At 41.3% G+C, this 21447-nt stretch overlaps 4 protein-coding genes across 4 annotated transcripts; 1 reads left to right on the plus strand and 3 right to left on the minus strand.

Annotated features, from left to right (window-relative positions):
* Positions 1 to 298: 298 nt before the first annotated feature.
* Positions 299 to 4668, minus strand: LOC117375429 (cytochrome b-c1 complex subunit 2, mitochondrial). The gene is made up of 14 exons (XM_033971723.2): positions 4558 to 4668; positions 3715 to 3810; positions 3489 to 3638; positions 3318 to 3382; positions 2872 to 2928; positions 2647 to 2771; positions 2423 to 2520; positions 2292 to 2349; positions 2098 to 2193; positions 1819 to 2018; positions 1147 to 1227; positions 898 to 974; positions 673 to 826; positions 299 to 591 (listed from the first exon to the last, which is right to left on the minus strand). Exons 1-14 carry the CDS (start codon positions 4588 to 4590, stop codon positions 508 to 510), a joined length of 1374 nt encoding a protein of 457 aa, XP_033827614.1. The 5' UTR covers positions 4591 to 4668; the 3' UTR covers positions 299 to 507.
* A 462-nt stretch (positions 4669 to 5130) lies between these two features.
* si:ch211-256e16.3 (kelch-like protein 20) lies at positions 5131 to 15552 on the minus strand. Its single transcript, XM_033971722.2, has 12 exons — positions 15436 to 15552; positions 14804 to 15106; positions 14594 to 14728; positions 14335 to 14526; positions 14084 to 14227; positions 13681 to 13867; positions 13048 to 13194; positions 8388 to 8516; positions 7485 to 7661; positions 7280 to 7426; positions 6243 to 6408; positions 5131 to 5891 (listed from the first exon to the last, which is right to left on the minus strand). Exons 2-12 carry the CDS (start codon positions 15083 to 15085, stop codon positions 5738 to 5740), a joined length of 1860 nt encoding a protein of 619 aa, XP_033827613.1. The 5' UTR covers positions 15086 to 15106; positions 15436 to 15552; the 3' UTR covers positions 5131 to 5737.
* Positions 15553 to 15872: 320 nt separating this feature from the next.
* On the minus strand, positions 15873 to 18305 carry anks4b (ankyrin repeat and sterile alpha motif domain containing 4B). The gene is made up of 2 exons (XM_033971725.2): positions 18016 to 18305; positions 15873 to 17089 (listed from the first exon to the last, which is right to left on the minus strand). The coding sequence occupies exons 1-2, from the start codon at positions 18174 to 18176 to the stop codon at positions 16006 to 16008; spliced, it is 1245 nt and encodes a 414-aa protein (XP_033827616.1). The 5' UTR covers positions 18177 to 18305; the 3' UTR covers positions 15873 to 16005.
* A 643-nt stretch (positions 18306 to 18948) lies between these two features.
* Positions 18949 to 21300, plus strand: slc25a17l (solute carrier family 25 member 17-like). Its single transcript, XM_033971726.2, has 9 exons — positions 18949 to 19267; positions 19349 to 19409; positions 19991 to 20057; positions 20137 to 20291; positions 20379 to 20495; positions 20580 to 20725; positions 20799 to 20894; positions 20975 to 21057; positions 21121 to 21300. The coding sequence occupies exons 1-9, from the start codon at positions 19193 to 19195 to the stop codon at positions 21263 to 21265; spliced, it is 945 nt and encodes a 314-aa protein (XP_033827617.1). The 5' UTR covers positions 18949 to 19192; the 3' UTR covers positions 21266 to 21300.
* Positions 21301 to 21447: the final 147 nt, after the last annotated feature.

Here is a 21447-nt window from a genome sequence, read left to right on the forward strand (position 1 = left end):
GACTACCAGTTACATACACACAGAATGTGGGATTTGTATGGTTAAAGCACCTACGTACAGTATCCAGCATAAAGTAAGCCCAATTTTGTTTATTACATAGAATAAATAGAGACTTTACTAGCTTACAATTTGTAAAATATGTTTAATAATTGCTAAATATGTAGGCCTAATAAGCTGAATGATATAAAGAATGTCTTTGGGTCCCTCTGTTGGTTTACAGAAGCAATTATATTTACAAGGACTAAAAGGTCAGTACAACTATTCAGGCATCTGGACAAAATACTAAACTCACAATGCGTTTTTGGTAGATGTTATAATTTTACTTTAATTTACATAGATACAGTGAAAATAGAAAGTGCCAAAGTTAAATTGCATAACTCCAGCATCACAAATGGGATTATTCCTGGACAAAATCCATTTTTGACAGTGAATGATTTGTTGCACATGACTGCTGCTTTCAGTTGAGGATGAGAATTTGAACAAGTAGACAGACTCGTGTTAAAAATTTCATAATTCATCCACAAATGGTGTATTGACAAGGAGTCCACTGGCGACCATAGTTTTCCTGCCATCCACAAAGGATTTTGCAGCCTAAAACAGATTTTAAAAAGTTGCCATTCTGAATTTTGCACATTTGCATTGTGAGATTTGCAACAAAGCATCATTGCTCACCTTGACCACATCTTCTGGTGTGACAGCTCCAACTGCCTGCAGGACAGTGTCAGGAGCCTGGTAAGTCCCAGTCATCAAGGCCTGAGCCCCGATCTCCTGCAGGAGACCATCAGAGTCCTCAAGGGACATCAAATATTCCACCTTTACCTGGTTCCTTAATGAAGACAATTATCAAAGGTCACTCATCTCTGTACAAACTTACAACTTAGACAAAACTGAACTTACTTTGCTCTGTCAATATCAGCATCTGCTACATTACCCTCAGCCACATCTCTTATTTGAGAAATGGCTGCTTTGATCACCTGTGAACATCACAAAATAACAAATGTAGAAAATATACAGCAAGTACAACATATACCAACATAAGTATCAAAAATGTAAGGAATGAAAGCTGGTCTAGATGTGTTGAAAATGTGAATCACGATGTAGTGTAGCAGAGATCATGTTTTTGGAAAAAGGGAATTTGTTGGTTACCTCTCCTGCAGCACCAGCTTGTGAGATAGTATATACTCCGAACAGGCCAGAATCAGAGTAGGAAGCAGTCATAGCAGTTGCCTGCAGAATAATGTAAGCATTAAAACACATTCCATCTCCAAAAGCTTTGTCACTTCCATTACCTCTCGCCATAAGAACAGTTTCTTCCCCTCTGCTGTTTGTCTCATGAACACTTTATAATATCTGCACTATACTGGACACTTTATAACACCGGTCACTTTAATAAGCCACTTTGCACTGTTGTTCTGATGCTGCTATTGTACATATTTTCTCCCTCTAAGTATTTCATTAGATTTTTTTAAGCATATCTTTTTAACTTTGTGCATGCCCTTATTTGTATTTGTATTTGTATTTATTCAGTGTGTTTATGTTGCACTTTTTCACCGAAGCAAGTTCCTAGTTTGTGAACTGTGTTCACAGACTATGGCAATAAAAGTCTTCTGATTCTGATTAAAAGAGGACATGTCTTAAAAATTAAACCAAAAAAAGTTTTTGTTAAAGGCTTTTTTTTTTTTTTTTTTTTTTTTAAATCTGTTTATGAATCTTCTTTAACAATAAATGAGTGTTCCAAGCTGAATGTGTTCAAATAGCTACATCATTAATCTATGATATTAGCAAAGTTGCAACAATGAAAAAACAGCAAGACCTTACATCAAACGGCTGTGATGTGGCTTTGGCGATGCCCTGGCTCAGTTTACTGGTGATATTTGAGCCCCTCTTCACATGTGGGCCAGCTCCAAGTACATGCTGCAGAACACTGAATGCATTAGCCTGTGCACTCCCAACAGCGGAACCTTCACTGGCCACCAGCAAGTGCACCAGGTCATCACGGCTGTGCATCCGAGCTTCACCTATATGAACAACAGCAACGACAAGAGATGAACAATGCAGTATAGAATATCATTTAAAATACTAAAGTTTTAGCCCTACCCCCACGGTACGCAGCAAGAGCCACTGGAGCCCCAGGCCCACTGCGGGAACTGAGGAGCCCCTCCCCCAATTGCCTAAGAACTGAGTGATTGACACCTGTGCCAAAAAGAAAAGATTTTCATTGTAAATTCAATGTAAATAGGATTATCCAAGAAGGCCATAGATCAAATAAGATTAGGGGAAAAACAACTTGCCTAGTCCAACGAGAGCCATTCTGCCAGTTGTGAAATTAGCTTGAACAAATGCATGCATCTGAGAAAAAGAAAGTTGTGTGTATAAAATATATTTAGAAAATAAATGTAACTTATCCAGAAAAGACCTATACCTCTTTAGGAGACACATGTCCAACCATAAAGTCAGGGCAGTACAGGGAATGGGACAAGGCATTTTTGTACGCAACTTCATGCAATTTCTCCATCACACCTAGATGTGGATAAAGATTATACAAACGTTAAAAAAGATGCAGACAATAAAGCCAAACAGTGCATGATTTCCACGTGAAATTTTTATAAAAGCAATAATCCAAACCAGCGTATGAAAACAATTTACCTATCTGAGGAGACTGTTGGCCCATAGCTTTATCAATCTTAACTCTTGTTGTTAGTTCTTCCAGCTCCCATTGTCTGAACTCTTGGGCTGTGGTCACGTCGCTTAAATACTCCAAAAGTGAAGGTCTGAACAGTCATAGGAGACACAAATGTTAATAAAACTGTGCAATGTAAATAAATGCAATTAAAATGTCCAGACAGAATGAAACATATCAGAGGTACCTACACGTCATCTCTCAAGCATTGTGCAGTGTAGACCGTGGTTTCTCGTGTTGATGTTACACTGTGGGTCAGATTAGAAGGAAACTTTAAAATTTGTGAAAGGTTTAGAATTCAGTTGCCCCTTTGGTAAAAATGTAAATAAGGAAAATATTTTAAAATACATATCTGCTCCCAAAAGTCTTGACACAAAATTCAGTAGATAATGACAAAAAAGCAAATCACATTAAGGATCTTAAGGCATTTAGCATAAAAAATAACCAAGGTGAAAGACCAGATAAAATAATTTTGATGTTTTGGGAATGGGAGAATGGGAAGTGGCAAAAAAAGAGTATCAGCTCATAAATTGAATTATCAGATTAAAAATATTTTTCAAAGACTGAATTAATATTAAGGTCATATCAGAGCCTTGCGCATAATCCTCAAAGTAACACTGATCATGCATTTACCAACCTTAGACTACCACCTAAAGCTTCTACACCGCGACAGATCTTGAAGGCAGATGAACCTTTTGTAGTCTGTAAAGGATGTTAATTATATTATAACCCATGTGACAATAAAGTACCTACTAAATTTCTACAACAAATAGTTATACAAAAACAGAAATCATAAAAAGCACATTACCAGATTTGCTGCTAGACGTAATACATGAGCTACTCCAGGGTTTTCCACAGTCTCATGGCGACTTCCAGCTTTAACGAACAAACCAACACTGGACATGGGTGAATGGTTCTCCAGGGACGCAATGACAAGTCCATTTGGAAGTTTGGAAACCTGAAGAACAAAGACAACAATTCTTTACAAATTGCTATCTTCAGTGCACATCTTTATTGAAGTTTGCAGCAGTTACCTGGACATTTTGTGGGGTGAGAGGGGCTGCTGATGTTTTTCTCAAAGCAAGAGGTTCAGTCAAGGAACCACTTCTTCTAGCAGCATAACACCGTTTCTGTGAAGAGAGGATATATTTACACTAGGGATGCATGATTCTGGTGGGAAAACAATGATTTTTTTTTTTTTTTTGTGATTAGATTTGCGGTTTATTCATTTTCGATAAGTACGGTTTTGTTCAGAGTGCACATTGTAAACACTGAAACATGAACTGATGAACTAATAGAAGAATCCCATGCATTTCAGAATGTTGTACCTGTAAACGGGTACAAAGGTACTAAGACAAAACAGGCTGCAATGATTATTTGATTGAAGATTTTTAAAGTTGCATACTTGAACAAAACAAGGTTAAATTTAGGCACCATGCTACACATGATGACCTCATACAACCCAGTAAATAAATATAGTACAGTCAACTATAGTGTCCAGTCAACTAAGGTCGTTTTCTCCATTTCTTACGGGGTGAAACCATAATGATATCTTAATTATGTAATCCAAAACTGCACTAAATTAAATGACCTTCAGATGCATTCCAACACAACACCGAAGTCTACAGCAAATACAATCAAAAAATGCAATACTAATGTGCAAGTTTAAATAACAAGTAATCTATATAATTCTAGTAAAAGTTAATTTTAAAAAGTTGGGTGTTAAAGCACAGCTAACTTGGATTAGCCTTTGTTTTATAAACCTTTTCACCAGAATTGGCACTGTCAAATAGATCTGGGAGGAATGACACACTAAAATGACAAAGATTGTGTCTCTGAGTGGATAAATATGTAAAAAACTGTAGCATGAAACTCACGGGGATGCTGTTAAAAGAACGGATTCCTCTCATGTTTGCGCCTCTCCTTCACCGGCTCCAAAGACAGCGATGGCGGACGGACGATTCTGTGCCCACAATGCACTGCGAGCCACAGTCAATCAAAGAGAAATAAACGAGTCAAGATGTTTAAATACAGAGACTGATTTTCGGTGGTGGTCGGAGATATAGGAATTTTGAATTCTTTATGGTGAAATTTATTACTGCCATACTGTGGAATATTTAAGGCCAACCAATGACACCACCATGGAGACAAGCAAAGAGTGTGCCAGTGCGCTCCACCAAGCAAAGGCACTAATTAGGTGTGTGGAGTGGGGTAGACATGCCCATATATTATTTTGCAAAATACCGAACAATTAAATATTTAGTTTCTGAAATTTGACATTGATTTTTTTTTAAAGTCCAAGGGACAGTAGGGCATTTCACAGGTGGCAAAGAGTCAGGTCTCTTCCAGTTGATTGGATTACCTATGATTATGTACAATACATCAATGTCATGTTCACAGCAGCTTCACTTTTAACTTAATGGCTCTACACTCCATCTGCAATACAAAATAAAATAACCAACTTGGACTTCTTTATTTTAACCCAACTTCACTGACTGACAAATCACATTACAAAAATAATCTCCACATATATTAACATTTAATCATGGGCTACAAATGTTTTATTTAACGTACAGGCAGCACACATTTTTTCACAATTATTCTTCAAAAACATACACATCCATTGGCCCATGAAGCATTTTTAAACAGATCAAAAGTGGCAACAACTACTCACTCCCCAATACAAACTGCACATACAATAACAATACAAAAATACACTATCCTGGCTTGGAGAACCAACTGGAGGCTTTCCATATATTCATAAACAATACTCTGAACATGTTCACATTAAACAGAGAAGAGGTTTGATCTGGCAACTTGGTTCTCTTTGGGTCCCAGACTTTTCCTTGAGTTAACTACCAATAGAAGGACCCAGGCTGGCTACTGTCACACAAGCTGCCTCTCAAATAGACAAGAACAACTCTCTCCCAACTAATTGTGCCAATGAAGGCAGCATAAGTTAGTAAACATGACCAGCAAAGAACCATGCTTGTTGCATGGCATACTTGGCAACCATTAGAAAATGAACTCATGGTGTTCTCTCTCTTGTTTTGTCTTTCAGTCATTTGGCGTCCCAGGACAGCTGCTCATGTGAATGTCTTTTCTGAGCTGCAGAGACACACAGCTCAGCCAACTGCGACTGGTGGGCATCTCTCCAACAATCTCCCAAGTGTCTGTGTCTTCACAGTACCTTTCAATGGTGTCATGATACCTAAAAAAACAAAACAAAAACAAAAGTATTTTTCTATTGGTGTTCAGATTCTATATCATACTGCCATATGAGGGCGCAAGAGACAGTCATTTTCCTATTGATTACATTGTACTCTGCCATAAAATATCCAAAAGGTATTTCACAATATTAGATGATTCATATTGTTGACTAGAGTGATAAACTTCCTGTATTACAACAAAAAAATGCATTTGAACAATATTAACTTAAGCTGTCCCACATCTGTATAAAATATTATTAGTCTACAGAATGTTGTGATGTCATCTGAAACCCAGCAATACTACAAAAGCGCATTATTTTGTATAATTTGAGCACACATTAAAAACTTTGTACCTATCCCAGCCCTCTTCTCCTCCCAGAACATAGATCTTTCCATCCACCATAGCAGCACCAGGCCGATAGCGCCGTTCCTTCATTGGTGCACACATGGTCCATTGGTTGGTTTTGGGGTTGTAACACTCCACTTTGTCTGTATTTTCTGTTGAAGCATGCCATCCTCCTGAAGTCACAGCAAATGGTTTAAGATAGAAAATAGTTCAATGAAGTTCCTCTGGTCTTCCATTAATTTATTTTAATAGATAACTTTTCCAGACAGGTCAAGTTTGTTTTCATACTTTCACACACAGTTCTGACTGCTCATTAGCGCCTCAGACTGGTCACGTGATGTTACTGTGGCGTTTCAGGTCAGCTGATTTAAATATCTTCCTACTGGTGAAGGTAGGACAACAGCACCATCTGCGGTTCTTCAGGACAGTATCCCAAGTGTGTAAGAGTAAAAAGCCCCCTTGTCCCGGTTTATAGTCCCATGGGAACATTTCCATATTTAAATTGCCTTTTTAATCCAGCGACAATGTTTCTTGTCCTCTGTGCAAATGATGTTTGCACTGTCCATTATGTGGTTCTCTCTTTTGAAGTGGTCAGAAATGCTAATACCGAATTGAGTTGCTCCTGTTCTGCTTTGTGTTCTATACTCATGTGCACGCCTTCGCAAATGACTGAGACAGAGCAAACATCATTTAATCAAAACCTCTTTAAATCAGCTGACACGTCACAGCAACGTCACATGACCTCTAAGAAAGACCACTAGTGAGCATTCGAAACTATCAGGTATAAAAACAAACTAAACTGTGGTCTGGAAAAAGAATATATTAAACATTTTTTGAAAACTATAATATTTCACATTTATTTATATACAGTTATGCAATTTTATGCAATATGACTGTTCACCTGCCTGTGTACAAATGTGTACAAAATTGTGATGATTGTGATGATTTTGTATAATATAATATGCACTACTATTAAAATAAAAAAAATGTAAGCAAGAATTAGTGAAAGAATTAAGAAAGTAGTTTGTTATGTAATGCCTTTACCTATAACATATATTTTTCCTTTGAGTGTACAAGCTGCTGAACCAGAGCGTGCAATCTGCATGGGAGCGACCTCAGTCCATGTGGCTGTCTTAGGGTTGTACACTTGAGCCAGATCAGTGCCATCACCATCTTCCAGAACAGCACCACCTTCAGGGACAAATATTAGGAATACATCCAAAACATCAAAGCTTTAACAGATTTATACCTGTAACATAAAGCAGCCCGTCCAGAGCGACTACTGCAGGACTGGTCACAGCCATCTTCACAGATTGAGTGAACTGCCAACAGTTCGTGTGAGGGTTGTAGCACTCCACAGAGTCCAAACGTGAGCGCCCCTCCCATCCTCCAACCGCATACACAAAGCCATCCAGCATGACCAGCCCTAGGTGAAAAAAAAGTCACCAACACGGTACAGTACTACAGTGAATGCAATGTTTGGCTGCAACGATTAATCGACTAATCGTGACTAGTCGACTAAAAAATAATCGTAGTAATATTTTGATAATAGTAATGGTTACCTGAACTATACACACTCATTATTAAATCAAAATGTCATTTTCGTTAATACTACCTACTTTATTTGCAAATATTCTAAAACTTTCTAAAAGCCTTCAGTCACCATATTTCAAACTTTATTTGGTTAAAAATATCTTATTGTACATTTAAATCAGAAATAATCATTTGACTAAACGACTAATCAAAACACTAATCTGTGACTAGTTGACTACTAAAAGTTGCAGCCCTAATACAATGAACCACTCTTAATGCTAATGCTCTGAGATGTTAATGCTTACTTGACAAGTGGCATTTCATTCATGGCATTATTTAAACCAACAAAAATATGCATACAATTTAAAAAATGTTAATTATTTTAAATTGCACATAACAATTTATGGGAAATAAAAAAATCCACCTGTTCACACAATCCTACACCATATAATCAGTCACTCTCACCTTCATCCAGTTTTGTATCTCTTTTATCTGTAAATATGTGTTTTTAACTTTGTCTTGTACAGTGTCCTTGAGTGTCCTGAAAGGCGCTTTCAAATATAATAATAATAATACATTTTTATTATTATTATTATTATAAATAGTGACCAGTTCCTACCCAGCTCAGAGCGTGCTACATTCATAGGAGCCATCTCGATCCAGGAGTCAAAGCACGGGTCATAACGCCACATTTCTCTGCTCGCCGAGCCATCAGGAAACTCCCCTCCCGCCAGGTACAGCGTGGAGTCTGCAACAAGAGTATAGCGTCTTGTAATTGTCGCTAATAGAGTTCAGGATTAAACATCATACATTTATAAGCAAAATCCAGCCTTTGTTGTAAACAGGCAAACCATCCATAGAAATGCATTTCTATTTCAACTAAAACAGTATAAAAATGCCATTGAAGAACCACATTAACTTCTGAGCTACTGATAAAAACATTTATCACTCTACAGTGTTAAAATATTGAACACATTTAATAGTTAATCCTAAATCAAGTAGTCAGCATCTTTATATATAAATATGTGGATTTACATATAAAGATGCTGACTACTTGATTTAGGATTAACTATTAAATATAAAATTATAAAATAATTATAAAATATAAATATGTGGATTTACCCCCTCCCTGAACCGCCACCTTAACGTGGTGGAGGGGTTTGAGTGCCCGAATGATCCTGGGAGCTATGTTGTTGGGGGCTTCATACCCCTGGTAGGGTCACCCATGGCAAACAGGTCCAGGGGGACGGGTCAGACGAAGAGCGGTTCAGAAGCCCCTTATGAAGAGAGTTAAATCAAGGCAAGCTACGTCGCCCAGACTGGCGTTACCGGGGCCCCACCCTGGAGCCAGGCCTGGGATGGCCGGGCTCAGCCCGAAGGAGTGACATGGGGCCGTCCTTCCGTGGACCCACCACCCTCAAGAGGATCCGTAAGGGGCCGGTGCATGAAGATCTGGTCTTCATGCACCGGGGCGGGGGCCTCGACGACCGGATCTCTGGACATGGAGACTGGCTCTGGGGACATGGAATGTCACCTCACTGGGGAAGAAGAAGCCGGAGCTTCTGCAGGAGGTTGAGCGTTATTGACTAGATATAGTCGGCCTCGCCTCCACGCACAGTTTGGGCTTTGGAACCCAACTTCTTGAGAGGGGCTGGACTCTCCATTTCTCTGGCGCTGCCCGCGGGGAGCGGCGGCGAGCTGGTGTGGGCTTGCTCATTGCTCCACAGCTCAGCCGCTTCATGTTGGGGTTCACTCCGGTGAACGAGAGGGTCGCGTCCCTGCGCCTTCGGGTCGGGGACAGGTCTCTCACTGTTGTGTCAGCCTACGGGCCAAACAGCAGTGCGGAGTACCCAGCCTTCTTGGAGTCCCTGGGAGGGGTACTAGACAGTGCACCAACCAGGGACTCCGTTGTTCTCCTGGGGGACTTCAACACCCATGTGGGTAACGACAGTGACACCTGGAGGGGCGTGATTGGGAAGAATGGCCTCTCTGATCTGAACCCGAGTGGTGTTTTGTTATTGGACTTCTGTGCTAGTCACAGTTTGTCCATAACAAACCCTTGTGCTTGTGTTCGAGCACAAGGGTGTCCATCGGTGCACGTGGCACCAGGACACTCTAGGTCGGAGGTCGATGATCGACTTTGTTGTCGTGTCATCTGATCTCCGACCGCGTGTCTTGGACACTCGGGTGAAGAGAGGGGCTGAGCTGTCAACCGATCACCACCTGGTGGTGAGTTGGATCCGCTGGCGGAGGAGGAAGCCGTACAGACCTGGCAGACCCAAGCGTATCGTAAGGATCTGTTGGGAACGCCTGGCAGAGCCTTCTGTCAGAGGGGTCTTCAACTCACACCACCGGGAGAACATCTCCCTGATCCCGGGGTAGGTTGGAGACATGGACTCCGAGTGGGCCATGTTCTCCACCTCTATTGTCGATGCAGCCGCTCGTAGCTGTGGTCGTAAGGTCAAAGCAGGTCAGCGGCAATCCCCGAACCCGGTGGCGGACACCGGAAGTAAGGGATGCCGTCAAGCTGAAGGAGTCCTATCGAGCCTTGTTGGCTCGTGGGACTCCTGAGGCAGACGATGAGTACAGGTGGGCCAAGCGTGTCGCGGCTCGTGCGGTTGCAGAGGCAAAATCTCGGGGTTGGGAGGAGTTCGGGGAGGCCATGGAGGAGGACTATCGGACGGCCTCAAAGAGATTCTGGCAAACCGTCAGACGCCTCAGGAGGGGGAAGCAGTGCTTCACCAACACTGTTTACAGTGCGGGTGGAGAGCTGCTGACCTCGACTGGGGATGTTGTCGGACAGTGGAAGGAATACTTTGAGGATCTCCTCAATCCCCCCGTCACGTCTTCCGAGGAGGAAGCAGAGACTGGGGACCCGGAGGCAAACTCGTCCATCACCCTGGCTGAAGTCACCGAGGTGGTTAGCAAACTCCTTGGTGGCAAGGCTCCGGGGGTGGACAAGATCCGTCCCGAGTACCTCAAGTCTCTGGATGTTGTGGGACTGTCTTGGCTGACACGTCTATTCAATTCAATTAATATTATTTTTGTAACGCCCAAAATCACAACAACAGTTGTCTCGAAGGGTGTTCATGTTTTGGTTGATGGGGGAAATCGGAGTACCCGGAGGAAACCCATCCAGACACGGGGAGAAACATGCAAAACTCCACACAGAAAGGCCTGGGTGACCCGGGGATCGAACCAAACCCTCTTGCTGTGAGGCATGAGTGTTGCCACTCAGCCACCGTGCTGCCTACACACAAAAACAAACAGGAAAATCAAACAACAGGAAAAATCAGACAAAACAAGAAAAATCGGCCAGGCGAGGAGGAGGGAGGGGGGCGGAGGAAGGCCAGGCGAGGAGGAGGAAGACCAGGTGAGGAGAAGGAGAGCCGGGCAAGGAGGATGAGAGCCAGGCGAGGAGGAGAGGGAGGTGGGTGGAGGAGGGCCAGGCGGGGAGGACGAGAAGGTCCAGCTGTCATCGGGGCATCTGAAAGAGTTACACTCCACAGGGGGAGTGGGACAGGGGACAACATGTGAATAGCATTGCTGATGAGAAAATAGGACAAAGCAGAGGATAGTGCTCAGGTTGCCATACTTCCCCCAGCTTGTTATCTCCTACTGCAGCCTATCTTATCCCGGGTTTTAATGTCACTCCCTAACTCCCTCACTAAGTAACCTAGTCATAAGCTATACCGAAGAGGAAGGTTTTAAGTCTGGTCTTAAATACAGAGACTGTGGGGGCCTGTTTAACATCAGCAGGGAGTTGATTCCATAGCACAGGAGCTTGGTAACTGAATGCTCTCCCTCCCACTGTACTTTTGGACACTCTAGGAACCACTAATAGTCCTGCATTCTGAGAGCGGAGTGCTCTGTTTGGCTGGTACAGGACAATAGCATCTTGCAGATAGGATGGGGCCATACTGTTTAGGGTTTTGTATGTCAGGAGGAGGACTTTGAATTTGATTCTAAGCTCGACAGGAAGCCAGTGCAGATATTTTAGTACAGGACTGATGTGGTCTCTTCTTTTAGTTCCTGTTAGGACTCTGGCTGCTGCATTTTAGACCAACTGAAGGCTCCTTATAGTACTTTTGGGGCAGGCGGTGAGAAGAATTAAAGTAATCAAGTCTGGAAGTAACAAATGCATGGATGAGTTTTTCAGCATCGTTTTTAGGTAAAATATTTCTAATTTTAGTTATATTTCGCAGGTGAAAGTATGCGGTTTTACAAGCTAGGTTTATATGGGCTGTGAATGAGAGATTTTGATCAAATAGGACTCCAAGATTTTTTACAGTACCGGTCAATCTACGTTCCTACCCTCACCTATGGTCATGAGCTCTGGGTAATGACCGAAAGGACAAGATCGCGGATACAAGCGGCCGAAATGGGTTTCCTCCGCAGAGTGGCTGGGCGCACCCTTAGGGATAGGGTGAGGAGCTCAGTCACACGGGAGGAGCTCGGAGTAGAGCCGCTGCTCCTACACGTTGAGAGGAACCAGCTGAGGTGGCTCGGGCATCTGCTCAGGATGCCTCCTGGACGCCTCCCTAGGGAGGTGTTCTGGGCATGTCCCACTGGGAGGAGGCCCCGGGGAAGACCCAGGACACGCTGGAGGGACTATGTCTCTCGGCTGGCCTGGGAACGCCTTGGGATCCCACCGGAGGAGCTGGAGGACGTGTCTGGGGTGAGGGAAGTTTGGGAGTCCCTGCTTAGACTGCTGCCCCCGCGACCCGGCCCCGGATAAGCGGAAGAAAATGGATGGATGTGGATTTACATTGTTCTTGGATACATTTGTAATTATTGGTGTGTAAAGTTGTACAATGTATACATTTGTATTTGTTTATTATAGATAATCACAACACAGCTGTTCACGACTATTCACAACCAGTCACAACAATTCAGCATTCACGTCAGTCAGCTCTGTACTCTGCTTTATTGTGCCACCAACACCTTTAAAAATGTACTCTGGATCCTGCTGCATTCTTTCTGACCGAAGACTTAGGCAAGACTCCTATACTCCAGCACACATCATACATACACTATTTCACACACTGGGGTAGAATTCAATGAGGTGTGACGACACAACGCCTGTTGCCACAATCTGTCAGTCAGTTCCTGTATTTGTTCCCATGTAAAAAGTATAATAAAACAAATGTTTTTACTATTTAATTTTTAAACAGTTTTTATATTAATGTAATTGAAAAATGAATTACCTTTGTATTTATTTATATTTGGCGTTTCTCCTAATCTGTATGCACTTTTTTTGTTGAACAGAGTTCACCCACCTGACACGACCAGTCCATGCTTGCTCACAGCAAAGGGCAGACAGGCCAGATTCTTCCACTGATTAGTGACAGGATCGAAGCTCTCCACACTTCGCAGCACCACCTTGTCATCCTCTCCACCAACTGTCACGATTACTTCTGCTGTCCCTGTTGCCACGGAAACAAAATGAGACAAGGCACAATTTCTTTTATTAGATTCTCTTCACTATTATGAAACTAAATATGATGGAGGATTACACATGGTAGAGTAGCCCCCAAAAAGCAGATTTATTTATATACTTCAATTCAAATATAACCAACTAACTGAAAGAATTCATATGTAATTGGAATTTAAAAAAATTATAAATTATCTTATTTATAAATGTGTAAATTATGATATTTTCAAACAAAATCTAAAATCGCAGTTAGTAGTCAAATGACCAAAAATTGCGTTCAGCAAAAAGTATTGTTACTTCAACATAAAAAAGGATAAATAAATAAATAAATAAGGGCCATGATGTGATAAAACTACTTTTAAGTAACGCAGTGAACGTAACTCATTATTAAACAGCATCGATATGATTCCACCAAAACCTTGCAGACTGCTGTATGTGAGTCTAGTTTAGTGACTTGGCTCAGACTTGGTTGGTTTACCTGTGGACCTGCGCGGTCTAGCTCTGGGGCAGTAGAGCTCTCCACGGCGGTCTTTCAGCAGCAGGTAGTCCTTGGCTTCAGAGATGAGTCTTTGACAGGCCTGATTATCTTTAACTACATCGAGAGACTCAATCACATCATGGAGGTAGTATGGGCTGATGAGAGGCAGGCGGACATTCTCCAGGACCTTCAAAAGACAAATTAAAAAATCTAAATGTTGTTTAATATATAATCTTGCATATGGTCATCATGTTTTATCACTACTGTTCCAAAAAATTCATTCAATCATTTTTAAAGATAAACAGCTGCCAAGTGATAATCCATAAAAATGTGTGTCTATTTGTGCTTATATTACAATAGCACGCTTGGGAACAGTTGTATAGAATTAAGAAGGTTCTCACACCTTTTCAAAGTTCTGTTTACGTGAAGGACATTTGTTGAGCCATAGGACAGCAGCCTCAAAAACAACTTCTTCTTTTGGCACATTAAGATGGTCACTAGCAATAATTTCAGTCAGTTTGTCCACACAGAGAGAGAGGAATTCCTCCTAATAAGACAAAATAATATGGGATAATAATATGGGATGTAAATGAGACATATAGAAAAGACTATATCTGCGAGAAACTATACTAAACCAAAACATATGTTACCCACCTGCTGATAAACACTGCTGAAGTGCTCCAGGATGTAGTCCATGCTGCGCTTTTCAAGCACTTTACATGAGTGGGCTTCAGCAAAGCAGTGGATCCCCACACAGTTCATCTCATCCATCTGACGCTCCATAAAGCGACAGCAGGCCTCTCTAACAGCCATAACATCCAGCAGGTTGGCTGCGGCTAAAAGTGCCTGGTTCAAAATATTTGAATCATTTCTCTGGTGGATATAGAGTTCAAACCAGGAAACATTCTTTTACCTGCACGTTTGCCTTAGAAATGTAAACTTCGGACGTGTATGCATAGCTCACGAGCATCCCAATCATTTGGGGCTCAACTCCATTAATGGCAACACGCTCTTGTTTGGACTCTATGAGGTCAGTAGAAAACATTGCCTGTAGAAGTATAACAGTACTGTCGTTCATTTTGTCATTATTAGTAAGGCTAAAACGCATTCTAGCTGAGCTTACCTGGAAATAAGAGCTAAAGGAGGCCAGTACAATGCGGTGACAGGGGAACTCCTGGCCCCCACAGCACAGGGTCACATCACAGAATGCATTGTTGAGGCGCAGGCTGTTGAGCCCCTGCAGGACAGTGCTGGGGTGTCTGCTCTCCACAAACAGGTAGTCCTCACTACTCAGGGGGACAGGAGGAGCTGCAGGGGGGCTGGCACCGTCCTGAACCGCATAAGTCACGTTCAAAGTGGACGGCGATGACGGTAAACCCGCGATTACTGCCAGAAGTTCTGCCATGTCTCACTTTGCTAAGAGAACCTGCAGGGGAGCAGGAGGCACGTTGGGGTCTCGTTTAGACGTCAACTCTCCTGTTCACGTGTGCAGAGAAAGTGCATGCAATGCGTAATAACAAACTAGTAATGCATAGATTACAAATGTGTTTAAAAATGACAACGCTGTTAGTTTGCCTGACGGACTGTGGGAGATTGTATGTCTATGAGCTGACTAATAAGGCTTAGCACTGATGCACACACACAACTGGCCGCAGTTTACGGAGCTTCAGCTTTCAACACGTCTCCTGTCTTTACAAACTCGACACAAAGAGTAAACATGTCATCTGTTGGTTTAATAAATCGGAACTACAATACCTGAAATACATAATCGTGACTGGAACAGAGCAAACCCGCTCTCCTCGTACAGTTTGATCAGGCAGCTGACGCTAGAAGAAGTTTACGCCTCTTTGGCTCAGCTCCTCCCACAACAAAGAGTCAAGAGCACTCAAGCCCTGTGCTTCCTGTTTTGTGTCGGTGTCCATAGAACAACCATGGATCTATTAAAGAGAACAACCCAGAACGACCACAGTCAAGACATTTGAGGATCATTTGAACATCATCAGTCATTTATTTTCTTATAATGAGTCCACATCCAACACAACAATAAAATCATCTGAAAATATTGAAACAAGCAAATGACTTATTGGTTATATACCAGTTTCTTGGCTTTATAAGTTTTTTTTTTTTGTGTTTTTTTTAATAGATCTGTCAATGTAATTCTAACATAATGTTATTCTAAAGCATAGCATTAAAACATTAAATAGTACTTTACATTTTGTTGATATGCCTGAACATTTACATTTTATTCATGGTTTTCTGATTTTATTTTCTCACTTTTATATGATAAATTAAACTTTCAATAATATACTGATTTAATGTGTCCCATTACAAAGAACTGTCTTTCATAATACCAGGACTCTCCAAGGCATATTTTCGACGGGCAATAGCCTCCAGGATCTTCTTCCTTGGGCCCAGCTGGATGCGAATGCCTTTTAAATCATCATCAGAGCAAAGCATCAGTGCCTCTAGGTCTAGGTGCTCTTTGCTGAATGCTGGAGTAAACTCTGGCAATGCAATGGATGACAGGAAAGTGTCGAGAGGAGAGGTGTTTTCATCTTCATCATCATCCAGGCCCAGATCCTCCTGTTCCCACGGTAACTGACCATCAGCGTCCAACCCCAGGTCATCCTCACCCTCAATCGCTTCATTTTGAAACAGGTACCCAAGATTTTCATTGCCACCTATCGGATATTCATCTGTCTCAAGGCCCATGTTCTGCTGAAATATGAGACCTCCAAGTCCAGGGCGGTTAAAAATGGATTGTTTCACCTGGGCTTCTTCTGCGTCCTCATTGTTTTCAGTTTCCTCCAAAACCCCCTCGTCTTGTTCACTGAAGACTTCCAAAAACTCAGGTTTGCCATCATCTGGTTTGAGGAAAATCACATTGCCGTTTGCTCCTGACTCCTGCATTGGACCCTGACCCTTCATCCCAAGCTTCTTTTGTAGCGTCCCTTTAACCCTCGCTGACAGGGACCCACCTTTGTTTGTCATGTTTTTATCACCTAAACTCGCAATGGTGTTGATGGTAGTTGCCTCCATGCTGGCCTCTGTAACTGAACCAAACCCTGGGCTGGGCCGGTACATTTTATCCATCTTGCTCTGGTGTCTCTTCTTAACCTTCTCACACTGTTTCACCCGCCTCTCCGCCTCTTTGACAGCCTCTTTCTTTTTATTTGCAACTTTTTTAGGATTTTGGTTGGTTTCCTGAGAGGCAGAAGCATCCAGAAAGCGCACACAGTCCATGCGATCACGGGACGCTGCAACGTCCATAGCTGTGTGGAAATCATTGTCTAGGGCGAAGAGGTTGGCTCCAAAGTTGACAAGGAAACTGAGGATTTGCATGTGGTTGTTAGCTGCAGCAAGGTGCAAGGGCGTGTTACCCCAAATGTCACTTTTGTTGGGGTCCCCACTATAAAAAGAAAGAAAATGGTTAAACAGTGATTTTGCTAATTGATTCATCTAGCAGTTATTCTTTTGATTAATTAATTAGTTGCAAATGATCTGTTAATAAGACATTTTTACTAAATCTCACAGCTGAAGTGGACTCCTTGATGGCAGTATATTGTCTAATGACAAAAACACACATTTTATACTTTTCCTTTGTCATTTTGATGTAATTTTTGTACTGCTTGCGTAATAAAACTTTTTTTGTAGTCTGCATATTGTCCAGATAACAATTAGGTCTATTTCATTACTAATTATCTCTCTAGTTGTAATTAATCAATTAACTTGTTTCAGGCATAAAAATCATGTTTGCCAGTGTTTTTAAAATTGTGTTCAGGTTTGATTGATGGTTTCTGTATTGCTGTACCACCTGATTTCCTTAAGTTACAAGCCTATACTTACTAACCCTAAACAGAGGGATGATTTACTTCTTTTCTGGATGAAAAAACTTGAATAGAACATGGTGTGTTTAGTTATTTTTATGATCTGGATCTGTATGTAACTTTGTGCAGGCATATGAATTAGTAAGCTATTAAGAAATAAAGTCCTTTGGTGATGTGTCATTTGTCTGCAATAAACACCATGATTGCTTGTGTCACTCTAGAAGTCATAAACAAATCTGGAAATTAAAGAACTAACGAACTAACAAAAGTTTTAAAATGTGTGTTCATTGTCATACATCTTTTGAGTTGAAGTTGAAATAAGGTTGATAACAGTGAAGGTATACAAATGACTGTTTTGGCTGTATATATTAGATCAGCGAGGGCAATTGTGTTAATCATTTGAAATAAATAGAGCTAGAGGCAAATAATAAGGTTTTAGATAGAAAGCCATTTGAAATCACTCTCTGGGCTAAACCTTTAATATGCTTATTATTGGACTGTGCCTCACCCTCTGCTGCAGATGAGCTGAAGTGCGTCAACACGTCCATTAAAAGCTGCGAGTAAAGTAGGTGTCATGCCATCCTCGTCTGCAGTGTTCAAATCCTTGGTTGTTGCCTCTTTTAAGATGTCCAAATTCCCATCAGTGGCAGCTTTGTGATATCTTGACATATTTCTATATTTCTATGGTGAACAGCAGCTAGACTTCAACCAGTGAATCCACAGCGTCCGGATCCAGGGCTGGGCAGGCAGCATATCACCAGGCCATAAAACAAAAGCAAAGTCCAGCCAGCGACAATCTGAAGTTTATATTTTCCATCAGGAAGTGAGTGGCCTAAACAAATATAGAAATAGGATCCCCACATTACCTATCACCTCTAGTTGTGCAATATCTGTCACTACTGTCACTATCATCCTCTTCCAAAAATAAATAAATAAAGTATTTTCCTGATCTGTGTTCTATCATGACTAAAATGCATAATTGTACAAAAAAATATAAATTGCTTGTTATGTTAAAATGTTTGTATAATCCTTGCAAACAGTCTACTGTATCTTGATGTTGGATCGCATGCATGCACCTGCCTTAACAAGTGAATTCATCCAGTTTGATATGATAAAGTTCTGTCTTAACTTATCTTTGATGGATAATGACACTTGATTGGTGAAAATGCTAAATAAATCAATGACCTGCTATAGACAAATTGCCAATAGGCCATTGGGTTTACTGTGCTTCTTAATTAGGTGAAATGGGGTACTTAGGATATAAACATTTCAAATATATAGATGTATAGGCCCTATATGTATTTATTCAAACCATTACCTGGACTCCTCAGTGTATTTCCTTCGTCCTCCAGACCGCTAGGGGCTGTTTGACGCACGTTTTCACCAGTTCAAGTCGCGTGTGGCCTTCAGTGACGAAGAAGACGCCTCAGCCAATCAGGACACAGATCTATTACTATGGGCGGAAACCTGTCAAACAACACCATCAGAAAGCGATTTTACCACTTTCTCTCTTTTTAAGACTTCGTGGACTTTATACAGCTCTCTTTACAGTTAGCCACGATTGTGTTTACGTGCCCACCCAGGAACATTTCTTGCTAAACCGCTTCATTTCCGTAGCTCCGCGGGTATTTGATCCTTCCTCTGCCGGTGTGTGTCAAAGGCCCTGACCGGTAAAAGCTGCAGGGATGTCCCACAACGACGGCTCGGCTATTGGCCTCTTGTCTTACGAGACATTGGTGCATGCCGTGGCCGGGGCAATGGTGAGTCGCATATACAAATAACAACTTAAATGTAAAATGAATGAGTGAAGTTGTGTGATCAGTTGAGTTTGTGTGTTTCAGGGCAGTGTGACAGCAATGACAGTGTTCTTCCCGTTGGACACAGCCAAGAGCAGACTGCAGGGTGAGTACAGTTTATCATTCTGGCCCGAGGTGAACTGGTTGTTGAAACTGATCGACTTGGAGTAAACATGTTTTTAGTGCATCGTGTGCACACCCTGCTACTAGTAATCTGTTATTACTTTTAGGTTTATTACAATCATTTACATTCCATACTTTTACCATCATTTTAACACATTACTTGAATTCATGCGCGGGTGGCTTCCAGTTTCGGGTAGAATTGTAATTTTGTTCAGAAATACATTGTTTCTATACCTGTTACAACATAAAATGCATGTGATGATTTCTGTAACGTTGCCTGGTTGGATGTAAATTTGATGAAGTGTATTTAATTAGTATTAAATTAGCATTTAATTGGAGTGGCAGTAGCAGTCAGATCCATTGACCCACAGTTTGGCAGTGCGATTCCATCTCCCACAGATGAATACTTAATCCACATCACCTGCAGTGTCTGTGTACACTAGTGTGTGAATGTGTGTGAACAAGAGAATGGTTCTTTATGTAAAGCACTTTGAATGCCTTGAAGGTAGAAAAGTGTTGTATAAATGTGACAATTTAACATGAAATGTTTTTATTTCTTAACAGTGGATGAGAAACGAAAAGCCAAATCTACCCCAATCATCTTGGCTGAAATAGCAAAGGAAGAAGGCCTGTAAGTAAAGTACTGCTCCTGTCCTCCACTTATTTAGTCAGATATGACTGATATATTGTTACATTTCTTCTTCAAATAGACAGTCACTGTACAGAGGATGGTTCCCTGTTATCTCAAGCCTCTGCTGCTCAAACTTTGTTTATTTCTACACCTTTAACACCCTCAAAAGGGTTATGGTTGCAGGCCCACAAAGGTCTAGACCTGGTAAAGATCTGCTCATGGGCATCATATCAGGTAGCACTCACAGCACAACGCCCAATTATTAAATGACATATTTTGATGACTGATTTTGAGAATATATACCTCTATGTTTGGATGCAGGTGCAGTGAATGTAATCCTGACCACACCCATGTGGGTGGTCAACACGAGACTCAAGCTACAGGGAGTGAAGTTTAGAGACGAAGACCTCCACCAGACTCATTACAAGGGCATATTCGGTTTGTTTTTGTCTGTGAATGTACTTGTATCAAACAGCTGTTTCTGTTTTAGAAACCATACAAAAAATACCTTGTTTTTTTTAGATGCATTTTCACAGATCATCGCTAACGAAGGAGTAGTAACCCTGTGGAATGGCCTTCTGCCCTCTCTTATCCTTGTCATGAACCCTGCTGTACAGTTTATGATTTATGAGGCCATGAAGAGAAGAGCAGGCAAAGGCGGAAGAAAGGTATTATAAGTAACAATCTAGTAATAAGTAACATTTAGTTTAATTTAAATTCTGATATATTTAATGGTCCCAGATTTCTTCAGCTGAAATCTTTCTCATTGGAGCTATTGCTAAGGCCATTGCTGCCACAGTGACATACCCACTTCAGACAGTTCAGGCTATTCTGAGGGTAACTATGAACTATTAATACTGTATAATAATACCTTTTAATTAGTATCTCTACTCGGTGAATGATCTGTGTTTTTCCAGTTTGGTCAGTACAAGGGTGATGGTAAAGGCGGTCTCCTGGGAAGCCTCTCAAACATTATATCTTTGTTTCTGGACAGAATAAAGTAAGCACCTTTGTAAATTTTAACAAGATCTTTCACTGTAGATGATTAAATTTTGTGTTTCAGGAGCCATGGTGTTTTGGGGCTGTACAAAGGGCTTGAGGCCAAACTGCTTCAAACGGTACTCACTGCGGCTCTGATGTTTGTAGTGTATGAAAAGATCACTGCTGCAACATTCAGAGTCATGGGCATAAAGCGGAAACTCAAGTGATGTCCACATGGCCAAGTGAATAAAGTGAAAAGTTTTTAATTTTTTTAACCATTTTAACAATGCTTTGGTATAAAACTACAGACCTCTTAATCACAGTGTGTCTTATGTTTAATGTGAGGGCATGAACCATTTACTATGAACTTGAATTTTAACAGGTTTGTTACTGTGTGAATCCTAATGAA

The sequence above is a fragment of the Periophthalmus magnuspinnatus genome, chromosome 8 (assembly GCF_009829125.3).
Source record: "Periophthalmus magnuspinnatus isolate fPerMag1 chromosome 8, fPerMag1.2.pri, whole genome shotgun sequence".
Classification (NCBI taxonomy): Eukaryota; Metazoa; Chordata; class Actinopteri; order Gobiiformes; family Gobiidae; genus Periophthalmus; species Periophthalmus magnuspinnatus.

Bases quoted from the DNA above. Each gene is read 5' to 3' on its own strand.
- LOC117375429 (XM_033971723.2), bottom strand. From the start codon at position 4,590: ATGAGAGGAATCCGTTCTTTTAACAGCATCCCC. The intron at 3,811-4,557 runs GTGAGTTTCATG...CTCTCTTCACAG, and splicing joins GTTCTTTTAACAGCATCCCC to AAACGGTGTTATGCTGCTAG. The intron at 2,521-2,646 runs GTAAATTGTTTT...ATCCACATCTAG, and splicing joins CCAACAGTCTCCTCAGATAG to GTGTGATGGAGAAATTGCAT.
- si:ch211-256e16.3 (XM_033971722.2), bottom strand. From the start codon at position 15,085: ATGGCAGAACTTCTGGCAGTAATCGCGGGTTTACCGTCATCGCCGTCC. The intron at 14,527-14,593 runs GTAAAAGAATGT...ATTTTGAACCAG, and splicing joins TTTCTAAGGCAAACGTGCAG to GCACTTTTAGCCGCAGCCAA. The intron at 5,892-6,242 runs GTACAAAGTTTT...TTGTTTTTTTAG, and splicing joins GGAGAAGAGGGCTGGGATAG to GTATCATGACACCATTGAAA.
- anks4b (XM_033971725.2), bottom strand. From the start codon at position 18,176: ATGTCAAGATATCACAAAGCTGCCACTGATGGGAATTTGGACATCTTA. The intron at 17,090-18,015 runs GTGAGGCACAGT...TTCTTTTTATAG, and splicing joins CAGCTCATCTGCAGCAGAGG to TGGGGACCCCAACAAAAGTG.
- slc25a17l (XM_033971726.2), top strand. From the start codon at position 19,193: ATGTCCCACAACGACGGCTCGGCTATTGGCCTCTTGTCTTACGAGACA. The intron at 20,058-20,136 runs GTAAGTAAAGTA...TTCTTCAAATAG, and splicing joins ATAGCAAAGGAAGAAGGCCT to ACAGTCACTGTACAGAGGAT. The intron at 20,496-20,579 runs GTTTGTTTTTGT...TGTTTTTTTTAG, and splicing joins TCATTACAAGGGCATATTCG to ATGCATTTTCACAGATCATC.